Raw genomic sequence first — 16,519 nt, forward strand, 5'->3', positions numbered from 1 at the left:
TGTCTAGGGTTCTTCGGCCGACGTTCATCTAATGATTTTTCTGACGTTTCGCCAGCACGAGTGGCTGGCATTGTCAAAGCTTCACCCTCCATTGCCGGTGGTGAACTCGAGCCGAGCTCGCGGACGCAGACTATATGTACCTGGCGCGCCAACGTCCGAGGGCTTCTCCGCGGTCATTTCCGATGCAGTTCTCCTCTTGCTAGCAGCGACGGTCGTTCGCCTCAGTACGGGAAGCCAGGATCCGCTGACCTTAAGGCTTTCCTCTTTCTTGTTCAAACTGTTCGCGTGTTTTTGTATTTCTACAGCTTCTCTGAACAAGCGCGTGTGATAGTGCTTCTCTACAGCCAGAACTTCCGTGTCGGCGAATTTTATTACGTGGTCGGTCTCATTCAGTGCATGCTCTGCCACGGCCGATTTCTCCACCTGCCCCAAACCTGCAATGTCGCTTATGCTCTTTGATGGATCGTCCAGTCATTCCGACATAAACGTTTCCGCATGTGCATGGTATACGGTATATTCCCGACATTGCAAGTGGGTCTCTTTTCTCCTTCGCCGATCTAAGACACTCTTTGATCTTCCTTGTCGGTTTGAAAATCGTCTTTACGCCATGTTTGCGCAATATACGGCCGATTCTGTCCGTCACTCTGGGAATGTATGGCAGAAAGGCTGTACCCGACATTTATTTTCCTGGTTCCTTACTTCGCCGAGTGTTTGGCTCTGTTACACTTCTAATATAATTTTTGGAATACCCATTGCTCCTCAGGACAGTTTCCAGGTGTTGCATTTCTCGTTTGAGGTGTTGCGGCTCACATATTCGTCCTGCTCTCGTTACGAGCGTACTAATCATGCCTCTTTTCTGGCTCGGGTGGTGGTTTGACAGTTTGTGCAAGTATCGGTCAGTGTGTGTCGGTTTTCGATACACGCTGTGTCCCAGGTTTTCGCCGTCCCTTGTGACCAGCACATCTAGAAATGGCAGTTTCTTGTCGTTTTTTACTTCCATGGTAAATGTTATGTTGGCATGGAGGCTGTTCAAGTGTCTTAGGAAATCACCGAGCTGTTCTTCACCATGGCTCCACACCACGAAAGTATCATCGACGTACCTGTACCACACCTTAGGTTTGCAAGGCGCCGAGTCCAGTGCCTGTGCTTCGAATTGTTCCATGAAGAAGTTGGCCACCACTGGACTAAGAGGACTACCCATGGCGACGCCTTCCAGATGTTCGTAGAAATTTCCATTCCACGTGAAATAGCTGGTTGTGAGACATGCATGGAAGAGCTTTCTGATGTCCTGCGGGAAAATGGAACCGATGTGCTCTAGAGCGTCACTGAGTGGCACTTTCGTAAATAACGAAACAACATCAAAGCTGACCAAGATGTCGTTTGGTGCAAGTTTCAGTTTCTTCAGGTTCTCAATGAAATGTCCTGAGTCCTTAATGTATGTGTCGGTCTTCCCCACGTGTGGCTGGAGCAAAGAGGCCAAGTGTTTTGCCAGTTTATATGTCGGTGATCCAGGAGCGCTAACGATCGGTCTCAGTGGAACGTTCTTATGGATGTTGGGTAATCCATACAGCCGAGGTGGTAGGGCTTCTGTGTTGCGCAGGTTTCTCTGTATGTCCGCCGGCAGAGAAGACGCCTTGATTAATCGATTCGTATTCCGTGTGATACGCTGCTTCAGATCTGCGCTTAGTTTTCGGTACGTCGTCGGATCTAATAGGTCTCGGATCTTTTGCTCATAATCTTCGGTCTTCATTACGACGGTCGCATTCCCCTTATCGGCAGGCAGTACCAATATACTCTTGTCGGCGTTCAGATTCTTAATGGCTTGTACCTCTTCTTTCTTCAGTTTGCAAGCTGGTGGTTTTGCTCGGCGCAGTATCCTGGCGGTTTCCGTGCGTATTTCCTCTGCCCTTTCACAAGGAAGGGTCCGAATGGTTGCTTCGGTGTTGGCAATGATATCCTCCATAGGTATAGATCTCGGGATGATAGCGAAATTCCCTCCTTTTTGAAGAACAGACACTTCCTCTTCGGTCAGTTGTCGTTCAGTGAGGTTGACCACTGTGTGTGACAGGTCGGGAATTGTCTTGTCGGTCTGCTTCCGGTATCTTTCAAACTTTTTCTTCTGTCGCTCGGTGCAGCGCTCGAGTTCGTTCTGCATGGTCCTGTGAGTGATGCTGTCGATCTTGTCCCAGTCGTCTCGATGCATTCTGCTACTTCGTTGATAGAAAATGTCCAGAAGTTCCTGATCCGTGGAATGGAGATTTCTACGAACAGCTGGAAGGCGTCGCCATGGGTAGTTCTCTCAATCCAGTGGTGGCACACTTCTTCATGGAACAATTCGAAGCACAGGCACTGGACTCGGCGACTTGCAAACCTAAGGTGTGGTACAGGTACGTCGATGATACTTTCGTGGTGTGGAGCCATGGTGAAGAACACCTCGGTGATTTCCTAAGACACTTGAACAGCCTCCATGCCAACATAACATTTACCATGGAAGTAGAAAAGGACAAGAAACTGCCATTTCTAAATGTGCTGGTCACAAGGGACGGCGAAAACCTGGGACACAGCGTGTATCGAAAACCGACACACACTGACCGATACTTGCACAAACTGTCAAACCACCACCCGAGCCAGAAAAGAGGCATGATTAGTAACGAGAGCAGGACGAATATGTGAGCCGCAACACCTCAAACGAGAAATGCAACACCTGGAAACTGTCCTGAGGAGCAATGGGTACTCCAAAAACTATATTAGAAGTGTAACAGAGCCAAACACTCGGCGAAGTAAGGAACCAGGAAAAGAAATGTCGGGTACGGCCTTTCTGCCATACATTCCCAGAGTGACGGACAGAATCGGCCGTATATTGCGCAAACATGGCGTAAAGACGATTTTCAAACCGACAAGGAAGATCAAAGAGTGTCTTAGATCGGCGAAGGAGAAAAGAGACCCACTTGCAATGTCGGGAATATACCGTATACCATGCACATGCGGAAACGTTTATGTCGGAATGACTGGACGATCCATCAAAGAGCATAAGCGACATTGCAGGTTTGGGGCAGGTGGAGAAATCGGCCGTGGCAGAGCATGCACTGAATGAGACCGACCACGTAATAAAATTCGCCGACACGGAAGTTCTGGCTGTAGAGAAGCACTATCACACGCGCTTGTTCAGAGAAGCTGTAGAAATACAAAAACACGCGAACAGTTTGAACAAGAAAGAGGAAAGCCTTAAGGTCAACGGATCCTGGCTTCCCGTACTGCAGCAAACGACCGTCGCAGGTAGCAAGAGGAGAACCGCACCGGAAATGATCGCGGAGAAGCCCTCGGACGTTGGCGCGCCAGGTACATATAGTCTGCGTCCGCGAGCTCGGCTCCGGTTCACCACCGGCAATGGAGGGTGAAGCTTTGACAATGCCAGCCACTCGTGATGGCGAAACGTCAGAAAAATCATTAGATGAACGTCGGCCGAAGAACCCGAGACAGAAGCCAATAGGCAGTTTGTCAACAAGTGGCCACGAAAGCCTTAACAATTTTGTAAACTTGATGCTGCTCGTTACCTACCATCCTCTAAAGGACGAGATGACTATCATTTAACATCACCAATTCGCAGGGTGCTGCTCAGGCTGAAATTTCATATGGATGCCAGGAACGGGGCCTCTTAGTGTCTACATTCCTGTTCAACACTCGACTGCCTTGGGTATTGAAAGCATACTGGAAGTAGAGAGGACATAATTTGAGGACACAACTACCGACATGAGGTACATCGCAGATGGGTCATCGTGGAATTTGGAATAGGACGTAGGACACTACAGCAACCAGTCCAAGTTCACTCACTGGCAACCAGCTGTGCCTCTGTGGTTGCTAAATCTCAGCTGGGCATGCATGGATCCAACAGGACAGACATCAGCAGGAATCCAGCAAGCAGCTGAATGAGCAACAGCCGATCCTGTTCCAGACGTATGATGACTAGTACACATTGTGAATAAATGACTGAATTCTAGTAGTGTTTAAGTAGCGTCGTTGATGCTCTACAGCGTTTCCGACCTCATACGTAAGTGTCTCAGCTGGGCCCTCTACAGTTCTCCAATTATATTCACACTGCTACTCTTCCCTCATTTGACTATTGAACTCGTTAAACTTGTTTGGATGTCTTCCCCAGTTAATGAAAAACAGCTTTCTAAATTTTAGATTTTCTTTTTAAATTCTTTTGTACTAGAACTTAGTTCTTTCATACTATCCTGCTGTTCTCTTCCACTAGGCTGCCGTCGATCGTTCAATATGTTTGTAGTATATTTTCGTGCTTCCTGCGCTTTCTTTGATTTAGGTAATATCATTTCTTCTAATTCACTCATATTCTCGGATAATAAACTACTCATATCCCAATAAAGGTTAATCTGAGGAGTGGAAGCAATATTACACTGATCGAACTGAACGCTGTTAGCAGTACGAAGCACAGAGCTACAATTGGACAACACCTCTGCACTGTCAGTTGTGTCAAAAGGAGCCATCAGTTCAGATTCATCTCCGTTTGCAGTAACACTGAAGTAACTCGTCTCCTCTGTTGCAACATTATCACTACATACACCAGTATTATCCCACTATCAACTACACTAACAGAGATATTAGGTATGAACTTCCTTGAGTTTATGACGAGAACATGTTGTAATTTCCACTTGGCTGTAGTACAGAGGTAGGACTCGTATTGTTCTCAACACTTTTGCTCATCCTGTCACTCTTAGTCTCTTTATTTTTCGAAAAATTTAAGACCTCAATTCCTGATTCATTCACTCTGCTGCATGAACCTGCAAATGACAGTATCAACAGGATGGAGAGACAAAAGAGGTATTTGGACATGAATAACATACAGAGTAGTTGATGAACTGGGAAGAAGAATTATAGACCATCAGCCTCGTCCACTGGCTCTTATAGAAGTCCTCTCATTTCTGTTTCGGAAAAATGTTTGACAGCACAAAGAGCTCTGCATTCAAATGAGATTATTCTATGTTGGTATAACGCGCTTTTTGGCACCAACTGATATCCATTTTCCCCACAAACGGTTTTGATGTGTTGGCAAGCTGGTCATATGCAACCAAATACATCAAACAGTACTGGAGGGTCAAGAAATCAGTGTTGTTATCATGGACTAGCTTTGAAACAGGTGAAAAAATCCGAAGAAGATCGAGCCAAATGGTGTGTGTTCTATCCATACGAATAAATTAGAGCCCAAATACAAAGTTAACTGTCATCACGACAGAGTATACAGTTTTCTGACAAGTCACGTGTGACTGATATCTGACGCGCTGTACCTCAAGAGAACAGGAAAGAGGACATAGCAGCAGATTTTTTTCCTCAAAACATCACCATGTCTTCTTAATGGAATGTATGGTAAGTGTACTGGAGGATACATGTTTCTTTTCCGGATAGATCATTCCGTAATATGCTGGTGTCACTGCAAAGCTTTTGTCTTTTATGAATGACAGTTCCCGGGGTATCAGGCTCAATTACTGGCGTACATGACACAAGACAAAGTTACCACTGAAATTCTTTGCTTCCTACACTACTCTTTGCCAGCTTCTGGATTGCTTTGTAAGACATATTGCGCAACTCATGGGCATCATGAATTTTTCATACTAAAAGATTAAATTATCAATCAGATGCTTATCATTTCCTGCCGTGTAGGTGCGGCGCAGTGATCATCGAACATGGGAAACACAGTCCATATTAGGTGACATAACAACGATTGCATTGCTTTGATTTGCACTATTCCAAGGATTACCCTCCCATGTGTAGAGCTATGAGTCAAAAGAGCACCAGCATTAAAACAGTCCAGTAATTTACATTTTATGAGCGTAGTACATCGCAGGATGAGTCCATTTTAACAAAATTTCTTTGAGCATGAGGCTGCAATATCGTCTATTTCTTCTCAGCGTTTTCCCAGTATTACTGAGATAGCTTTGTTGATCATCATTGCCGCTTTCTTTGATTCAAAACATCTTCTGTATTGGGTCAATAATAGGCTTACACTCACCGAGATTATCTGTCCACGGTTTTTGTGACCTTCTGGTGTTCATCATCCATCTACAATGACCGGGCAATTAGACCTTATCATATGCTGATCCCTATACACATCCATTCCGTTCAAGACGCACCTCTCTTAGTTCCTCGGTGATTGGCTCCAAGGTGATCTGTTTTTGGATAGTTTTACTTCTTATGCAGTCGTCAAAGAGACTATTGTCATCTGAAGCAGCATCTGCATATAACTGACTTAGTGGTATTGCTCAGCGGTATGTTTTACATCCGTTTGGTGTACTTTGACTTTAAGCCGAAGTAGAATATTTCCGTCACACAGAAGTCACTTTACTCGACTAAATTTCATCCTTGCAGCCAATGACTGACATGTGCGTCATAGCCAACACTTTGAACATGGAGTTGTTGTTTCTGTAGTCTTATACCCTTTGTTGCAACGGACCCATGGGTAATGGACGCATGGGTCTATTATTGGAGTTTATATGCGGCTTGTATGAGTAGATTATGCCAGATCAAAGCTTCGTCTGGTAGTAGATGCAGCGCACAGCAGCGTGCATCGGATTCCTATCTACAGACCCCTATGATGCATATAACAAACGGCAGCCGTAGTAATGGAAATCTCTGATCCACACCACCGACCATCACTGGAAATCTCTCCCACAATGCTACTGGTCGTTACACTCAGATATGAAACTACCGTTTCTCCTTCTATCGCATGTACGTTATGACGCTAGCCTAAATTGTTTTATATACTTTGTACTATATCTCAAATTACATCTTCCCATCTGGATAAGTTGAGTATATTATAATCATATCTTCGCAGGTTTGTAATATCTGCCTACAGAACATACAAGTTTTGCCAAGTCTATAAGATGATTCAGGAAGGAACAGCAGTTATGCAACCTACTTTCGAACACAATGTGATGCGTTTGGCATGTTCATTCTGAGGAGAGGTACTGCTCCAGTGCGCATTTACATGTTTGCTATGAAGACGGAGGCTTTTCTGTCAGAGTTAGCTCTTCCATCGCTTGCAGATTAATTGACCGTCAATCAGTTGGTCAGCTGTGTCTTACTTTTAGTCGTTTAGGTCTTTATTTATTCTGCTTTTAGCAGTTTCTACTTAAAAACTGCACATATGATTATTAGCAGAAATGTGTGTGTGTGTGTGTGTGTGTGTGTGTGTGTGTGTCCATAGTAACGAGTTTACGCTACTTGATTAGCATCATATTTCCATGCAGTTACTATATCCTTTCAGCCCTTTAGGATCAAATTACTATATAGTATAAAGTTTGTAAATGTTTCCATGTTAATGCACTCCTGAAATTTTCTCTTTTGTAAATAGCTGTTTTTACACTGAAGCGCCAAAGAAACTGGTATAAGCATGCGTATTCAAATACAGGGATACGTAAACAGACAGAATACGGTGTTGAGGTCGGAAACGCCTATATGAGACAACATGTGTCTGGCGCAGTTGTTAGATCGATTACTCCTGCTACAGTGATAGGTTATCAAGATTTTAGTGAGTTTCAAGGTGATGTTACAGTCGGCGCACTAGAGATAAGACACAGCATCTCCGAGGTAGCGATGAAGCGGGGATTTTCCCGTGAGATTATTTCATGTCTGTACCGTGAACATCAGGAATCCAGTAAAATATCAAATCTCTGACATCGCTGTGCCCGGTAAAAGATCCTGCAAGAAGGGGAACAACGACGACTCAAGAGTATCGTTCAACGTGGCAGAAGTGCAGCCCTTCAGAAAATTGCTGCATGTTTCAATGCTGGGCCATCAAGTATCTGTGTGCAAACTATTCAATGAAACAGCATCAATATGGGCTTTCGGAGCCGAAGGCCCACTAGTGTACCCTTGATGACTGTAGGACACAAAACTTTACGCCTCCCGTGGGTCCGCCGACACTGACATTGGACTGTTGATGACTGGAAATATATTGCCTAGTCAGACGAGTCTAGTTTCAAAATGTATCGAGCGGATGGACGTGTACGGGTATGGAGTCAACCTCATGAATCCATGGACCTGTATGTCAGTAGGGGATTGTTGAAGCTGATGGAGGCTCTGTAAAGGCGTGAGGCCTTTGCAGATGGAGTGATACGGAGCCCCTGATCGGTCTAGATACGACTTTGACAGGTGACTTGTACGTAAGCATCCCATTTGATCATCTGCATCCATTCATGTCCACCGTGCATTCCGACAGACTTTGGCATTCGTATCAGGACCATGCGACACCCCACGCGTCCCCAATTGCTACAGAGTGGCTCCAGGAACACTCTTCTTAGTTTAAACACTTTCGATGGCCACCAAACTACACAGACATGAACATTATTGAGAATAACTGGGATGCCTTGCAACGTGCAGCTGAGAAGAGTACTCTTACGGATTTATGGACTGCCCTGCAGGATTCATGGTGTTAGTTCCCTCCATCACTACTTCAGACATTAGTCGAGTCCATGTCACGTCATGTTGTGGCACTTCTGCGTACTCGAGAGGGCTCTACATGATATTAGGCAGGTGTACCAGTTCTTTTGGTTCTTCAGTGAAGGCCGTTACTTGAAAGGGATATGAAAAATATTCTTCCGCCGACAGCGATTGCGAGTACAATAACATACTTTTCCGCGCCATTTTGCGCCTGCAGTAGTCACTAATTCTTTTTATGGTTAACTGGATTTCCTAAAATTCAACCAGGGACTCTGGGAGAGACGTGAACAGATAATCAAAAATACTATACATCTACTGTGTGTACCTCCTACTTTTAAATAATTAGTAGTAATCATAAATGGAGAAGGTCAGGGCACTTAACGTGTTTTTCTGAGCTTAACCAAAGTACAAGGCTGATAACTAACAGAAGCAACACACGACATTTGAGGGCGATAGTAGTCTCCTTATCACTTAATGGAAATCGCCGATATCAATGTATTGCCTTAATGTTTCTTATTTAGATCACGATAGTGTGTTATAAGGAAAGACACAATCCGCTTAAGAGTTTACGGATATGACTAATGCGTTTTCTGAAGAGGATTTTTTTACGAATCATTATATGATAAAAGGCTGCTTACTTTCAGAAGGTAGTGCTGACGGACACTACACCAGCCTCCCACTGACGGTATAGCGGATCATGGCGAGGGGTCTAGCAGTTTTGCTGTCCACGGTGGCAGTAATCCACCTGGTCAGAGCTGCGTCTAACAGCACTCTCAACCAGTTTCCCGATGGCTTCCTGTTGGGAGCTGCTACCGCCGCCTATCAAATTGAGGGCGCCTGGAACGAGGATGGTGAGCTTGTATAGCCGTTCAGAAATTATGTACACTCATTCTCCTTTTCAAATCATTTCTAACTTGAACTGATCTCAAGAGACGTATTTCACTTTAGTAATCGCATCATACATACGTCTGTGAATAGCTTACTGTTTAACTATATTTATATCATGGACACGTTTCCGCTTTTCGTCTCGAGCTTATGGCAGTCATTGTTATAAAATATTCTGGACTGAAGTTTTTAGAATTTGGTATAAGAAAGACAATGAATTATTTGTTCCATATAACAACTCACTTTTTAAAATTAACTTCAAAAGTTTACTATAATGGTAAGCCGTAAGTTTGACCATCCTTTGTAAACGCTGCATTTATTTCCGATCTACCTACTTTCACAAGCAGTGTCTGTAATTAATCAAGGATATTTCAGTCTTTATTTATATAAAATGCTTATTTAATTTAAGTCACTATACTGTGGAAATTTTTATGATCAAAACGCTGAACCCAAAACGTTACAATTCCTGTGGGCTACCCTAATACCAGTTTCCTGTCGTTATTCTAAATCATTTAAGGTATTTGCCGATTCGGATTCTTCTGAAATAAAAGAAGAAGAGATTGCCGATTTCCTCAATATTTTTTCGTTTACTGCATTCGAGCTCTGTCTTAGACACGAATATAGGACGGACCTTGCTGTATAATCTTCGCTGCGTCACTCAGAGATAGTTTCAATACTGTGGATACATAGGGCTCATATCATCATTACCATCAGTGTTCCCCAAAAGGCAGGTTCTCACATGGTAGTTCTTCAGGCTGTCCGGTCTTGTGCCATCCTCTTCAGGTCTGCATAATTTCCTCTTCCCTTTATGTCGTCTGTTATCTTGTATCTCCTTCTTCCTCTCAATCTTCTCCCACAAGAGAACCCTTCCAGAGCATCTGCTAGCAAGCACTTCGTTCTGAATGAATGTCCCAACCAGTTCTTTTTCCTTTCTCTTACAACCTTCAGCAGACAGCTTCTCTCACCAACAGTTTCCAATACTCTTTCATTACTCACTCTTTCCATCCAGCTTATTCTCTCCATTTCCCTTCACATCCACATCTCAAATGTGTCCAACCTTTTCTCATCCTCTCGTCTCAGCGTCCATGTTTCTGCCCCATATAGTGCTACACTCCAGAAAAAACATTTGCCAAGCCTTTTCCTAAGTCCTTTATCTAATTTGCCACATAAGTCTCCTCTTTCTGTTGAATGCCTCCTTCACTATTACAATTCGAGTTTTCACCTCCTGGTGACATCTCAAGTCTTCAGTTATTGTGCTTCCAAGATATTTAAACGCGCTTACTTGGCTAATATTAGATTGTCCTATTTCAGTATTGGACAGTCTGCGTCTTGTACTGATGACCATACTCTTTGTTTTTGCTGTGTTTATTTGCATCCCATATTCCACATAAACTTCATTCACATCTTTCAGCATGTTATTCTCTGTCCGCTCATTTTCTGCCACTAATACCATGTCATCAGCAAATCTTATACATTCTATTCTCTTTCCACCAATATAAGCATCAATAAACAAAAAAAAAAATGCCATGTTTATGAAATACACGTCGTCTGCTTACTGTGTCACTGCTTTAACACAATTGCTAACTCTCGTATAATTTCTAATACAGATTTCTTCATTGTCTTACATATAATTTCAGGTAACCTTTAATGACCAAAGCTATAATAGAGAATTACAGTTCTCCATTTGTTGCACTGCTTTACACTTTAATTTTTATAATAATGATTATAGCGTTGTCACACTGAGTGGTACACGCAATAGTCTCCGTAACAGCACTGTTCGCAGTAGCAAGTTGACGCAGGATTTGGCGAATGCGTCCACCTCCGTCAGGCAGTGAAGTTAACGAACGCCGAACGCCCCTGAAGCGTTGTCACAGGAGAACTACGTGGCGCCTGGCGGATTACTCGTCTCACCCTGGTGTTTAGAAATACTGCCTGCCAAGACAACAAGAGGCATCGAATAGCTGATCACTGTGGAGTAATTTGCTTTTATACCTCTGGGATTTGCCAAAAAACAGTTAAAAATAACCTGAAACTATACGTGGGCCACATGGTCCATAGAACGATCGTCACTTTACTGTTGTTTATTGGCGCAGCCATCATCATCTCACATCCTACGAGACAACCCGCCATAGAAATCATCATTAACTCTAGCAAGCCTCTTTCAGCATTGTTTGGCAGACGTCGAGTGCTGGGATTCGCTCACCCAGATGCTCCTTGCTTCTTTGCCCTCCCTCCCACTGCCGTTCAACCTCGCCCTCTGGTTGCGGGAACTGCACCTCCGTTCTAGGCTAAAGCTAAGAAATAAGTGAACTGTTTCCAAGCTGACTGTGATTGCTTACTCACCACAGATCCCTGACACTGGAATCTGAACTTCATAAGGTATAGGAGTGCGAGAAGTGAACCCGAACTCTTCCAATATAATACACACGTCGCTGAGGGACATTTTCCATAGTATTTTGTATGAGGGACATGTGGGGTCCAGAAAGTAATCTTGTAATTATGATTTATACGGCAGTGCTGCCAAATTACGTTTATTTCTATGAAAATATCTTCACAACATGGATTTGTCTGTAACGCGAAAACATCGAAACGTAAAACATAAAACACAAAGTAATTCCTAAGTTTTGTGAAGTAGTTGCCGTGATGTGGTGAACACAGGCCTGAACACAAGCCTGCCAAATGATGAGACCTCTGGGAATTCAGCCGTCATTAACTGGGTATGCCGGTATGGGTTTGGCGAGCCCGGATTTCGTGACCACAGGACTGGTGAGTGGATGCCTGGTGTAGGCTGTAATTGTCGGGGAACAGCAAAATTTGATAGATATTCTGATACGCTGATGCGAAGCCGATTTACGGTGGAAAAATAATTTGTTCCTATTTTAGCCACCAGGTACAAATCTGGCGCTGTGAATGCAAGAAAGACGTACAGAAATGTTTTCACTTGCAATGGATTAGGAACGGGACGTGGACTGAAGAGGTAAAACAAGTGAAAAAGACATATGATTTGCTCACAGTTGTGCTCCTACAAAGCAGGAATCACATGCTGTACAAGTAGGCCTCGATAGCGTATACACCTCACGGAACACCTGGTAGGCCCTCGGGGTGTATTCCCTTCAAAGAATAACGGACCGAGAATAAAGGAGCTTGTGATTCCACACCATGCATCGTCTTTTCGTGCACACCACGCTGTTTGACAGTTTCCTATATTCGGCAGTCATGTGTAATCACTGCATCTTGCAGAATAAAATGTTTCATCACTCTATACACCACTGCCCTCCCTCATGTCATCAACTTTGTTCTGTGCCAGAAACCAATGAGCAATTTCCGAACGTTGCTACGAAACATGGTATTTCAGTTGCTGCACCATCGTACGGGTACCAGTTTGAAACAGACCGAAAAACTTTCCGTGCTGTTGACCACAGGTTGGAATATTCTAATGACACTGAAAGATCTGTAGCATTACCCGTGACACTTGCTGCATGGTCAGTTCCAGCAACAGCAACCTCGGGATAGGATGCCTTCCACTTTTAGGTGCCACGCCGGGCTCACCCGTATTTTCGAATTTTATTAACATCTACTTAAGCCATTTCGAGACAACGTCCCACTCCTGAAACTTTTCAGTCGACGATAATCTCGCAATGCAACACTGTAATTCTCTAATTACTGCCGTTCATATAAAACAGTTTCAGTAACAGCGAATGATCTCTCTTCTCTATAGCCACACAGTTCACGCACGTTACGGCTTGCAGAATGGCCGCTTGGATGTCATATAAGCGATGTTGTTTGGTTGGTTTACTTGGGGGAGGAGACCAAACAGCCGCGTCATCAGTCTCATCAGATTAGGGAAGGATGAGGAAGGAGGTCGGCCGTGCCCTTTCAGAGGAACCATCCGGACACTTGCCTGGAGCGAATTACGAGAATCACGGAAAACATAAATCAGGATGGCCGGTCGCAGGTTTCAACGGTCGTTCTCCCGAAAGCGAGTCAAGTGTGCTAACCACTACGCAACCTCGTTCGGTATACAAATAGTGCGCAAGGACAGATTTGCACCTGCTGGCGGCAACTGGAACTAATGTTCGGCCATCTTGAATCGGTTGCGCATTAAAGCATTAGCATTTCCACAAAGTTTCACTGCCATACGATAATTACAGCCCACACTGGACACCCGTGAGATCTGCACTTCATTTATAATCACCCAGTATGAACGTTTTTACTATAACTCCCTTTTCCACCATGTGCGGTGACTGTTTTGTCTTCATACATACATTTTAGAACTTTAATTACGTGCTTCAGATAACCTCTTTGAGTTATGACTTCCCATAATTTCTGATAACATTCTCAGTCAAATCCTTAAGATTTTCAAGGTTGCATTCCTGTTGTTTCTCTACTGTCTACCTAGCTGTGAAAGTGGCATGTGTACAGGACTGTCCCTTTGCAGAACCGTTTTCAAACATATTACTTATACGGCCACCGGTTGCAGATGACGTTAGTTTCAGCCGGTTGGCTCTAGAATTCCTATATATGAACGTTATATACGGCTACTAAGAAACAGGCGTGCTTAAAACTGTAAAACCGTTTTGTTCTTGTGATAAGACGTCTGTGATGGCTCGTATCCTTTTACCTAATAAGCTTGCACAAGTATTTTATATTCTATATTCAACACACTTATTCCCCTATCCTTTCACACCTGACTTTTGCACTTTTTTCTAATATGTGCATAACTTGTTCATAAGACCAGGATCTTGGAATCTTATATTGTTTCCAACATCTATTAATTATTTTCAGAAATCTCTGATTTAGTATTGCGCCCGCATATCTCCATAACTCTGCATTTACTCCATCGTCTACCGTATCCTTCTGTTCTTCATTTCGTTCAATGCTATTTCTAATTCTTATAAAGATCGTAGCAACCAGTCGCGGAAACATAGTTTATTTATCTTTTTGCATATCGATTTCCACTGATTTCAGTCATCATCGGTGCATTTTTCTGATCGATACATGCCATAAGTAGAAGTACTGTCATTGGCAGATGAAGTGACACACCATAGGTCAACACTTATTCCCCTATCCTTTCACACCTGACATTTGCACTTGACCTATGATGTATCACTTCATGATAGAAATCTTCCAAGGACAGTACTTCTACTTACTGCATGTATCGGTTAGAAAAATGCACCGATGATAACTGATATCAGTTGAAATCAATTTGCAACAAGAGAAACTATGTTTCCGTGACAGGTTGCTACATTCTTTATAATTTTATATTCCACGGTCTCGCAACACTCTAAAAATTCTAGTTCTTCTGCATTTAATTAATCTGCTTGTCCACAAATCGGCTCTTCGTCTTCTTCCTCTGTTTTCATTAAAGTATTAGACCTTAAATGTCTGTAATGTTGTACCCTTTTTCGTCTTAGGACATGTTAAAATTTGCTACATCTCTTTCTCCACTATCTAGATACTTAAACACTTGATGTGCCATCACCTGTCACCCATGTGTATCATCTTCAACGGTGCTTATATTTTTATTCCAAGTCTCTTGGTGAACTTCCCTTCCAATATTTTTCCGTTTATTTCGTTTAACACTATATATCTCTCTTGCATCACTCACTTGTTGTAGTGGAGCTAATTTCCTGTCTCTTATTATGTTTGGAGTTTCTTCATATCGCCACGTTAATCCTCTTTCCTTTCACTGATTTCTTTTTTTACCTCACATTTCATTGGCTGTAGTTCTTGCAGCTTGTATACCGTTTTTCTGTTCCTCATTAATACCCTGGTTTATTTCTTGTTTTTGTAGGTAAGCATATAATCTTGTTTTGTGTAATTTTTATACTCAGTTCTTGTAATAGTTTCATTTTAAACATTTGTGTGTGTGTGTGTGTGTGTGTGTGTGTGTGTGTGTGTGTGTGTGATTTGAGGTTTTCGGGTTCGCTCTTCATGTTTTTCATAATATTCCAACTATTCGGGAGTCTCTGTTTAGGTATTAGCAAACACTGATACAATGATACACCACTTCCCTGTTGGCTCTTAAATCTTTCACTTGTGATGACAACTTTTTATTCGTAATGACATAAGCAATTAACGATCTACGTGGTTTTCTGCACCAAATGAACTTACTTATGTCAGTATTTACAAAGAACATACTTGTTGTCAAGAGTTTGTTAAATTCTTGAAACTTTCTCAGCTTCTCTCCAATATCGTTCAATGTATCTTCACCAAATGTACCTTTAACATCTGTCATTGTGATTTTACCAACCGGGCATCCAGATCATCTATTTATGTATTTTGTTCTTCATAATCTCTTTAACTGTCTTCCTTTTCGGGGGCATATTTTCCAATTAAGATCAAGTGACTGCCGTGTATTTTCAAGATGTTGTATTCTGTCATTTACAAAAGTGTGAATTCTGTGTTATTAGCCCACTTCTTATCAAAAGTTAATGGAACTACACTAGCTGCTCTTTGTTGTTTACTAACTCCACTATGAATCAAGTTGTAGTCTCGTATATATTGTGTTCCTTAGTATTTGTTTTTTCGTTTCTGTTACAATCACTATTCTACTCTAATTCTTTAATAATCTTTATTTTCTTGTTTGGTAAACCATAAACATTTCATGCTCTCAGAAAGTCAGTTCAGGAAGCCAATGTCACGACACAAAGATACATTCTGACAGTTCTAACACCTGCATTTGGAAGTGGAACTGCAAAATCTCTGTTGTAACAAAACCTATAGCTCTCCCTATGGACTCAGGAAAGAGCATGGGTGCTCCATTGTAGAGCTTCCGGTACTGCAACTGTTGAACTCCAGTATACAGGAATGGCTAATGTCATTGGAGTTCCTCCAAAATTTCCTCCCAAAGACAATGCATAAGGAAAGTGTCAAACACAGAAGCGAACAGGTAGTAAACCATCTTAGTTTGTAGATCTCATTCCACGGGACGGTCCTAATCTCTTTAGAGATATTTGAAATATGGAGTATTTGTTAAAATTTGGAGTGTTCCTGAGGCAACCGTTTCGCATCTCAATTGCCACAGATCTCCACCTAGGAGAGGGTGGAAGTGAAGTTGCTACACTGCGTTACCTGACTGGTGCAAGGGCCAAAAATAGGTCGCTGTGTTTGCAACTCACACCATTCCTCTCTGACATGCCTAGCTACTGGCCTGCAAGAAGCTGCAGTTGAAATTTAT

The 16,519-nt window shown here is 42.8% G+C and overlaps 1 protein-coding gene across 1 annotated transcript in view; it reads left to right on the top strand.

Annotated features, from left to right (window-relative positions):
• Window positions 1-16,519, top strand: part of LOC126413016 (myrosinase 1-like) — a 210,660-nt gene that overhangs the window by 106,331 nt on the left and 87,810 nt on the right. Inside the window, exon 12 of the mRNA XM_050082909.1 lies at window positions 9,223-9,305. Coding sequence (XP_049938866.1) covers window positions 9,223-9,305 — 83 coding nt within the window. The remainder of the gene's footprint in view (window positions 1-9,222; window positions 9,306-16,519) is intronic.

This window comes from Schistocerca serialis, chromosome 7, assembly GCF_023864345.2.
Source record: "Schistocerca serialis cubense isolate TAMUIC-IGC-003099 chromosome 7, iqSchSeri2.2, whole genome shotgun sequence".
Taxonomy (NCBI): domain Eukaryota; kingdom Metazoa; phylum Arthropoda; class Insecta; order Orthoptera; family Acrididae; genus Schistocerca; species Schistocerca serialis.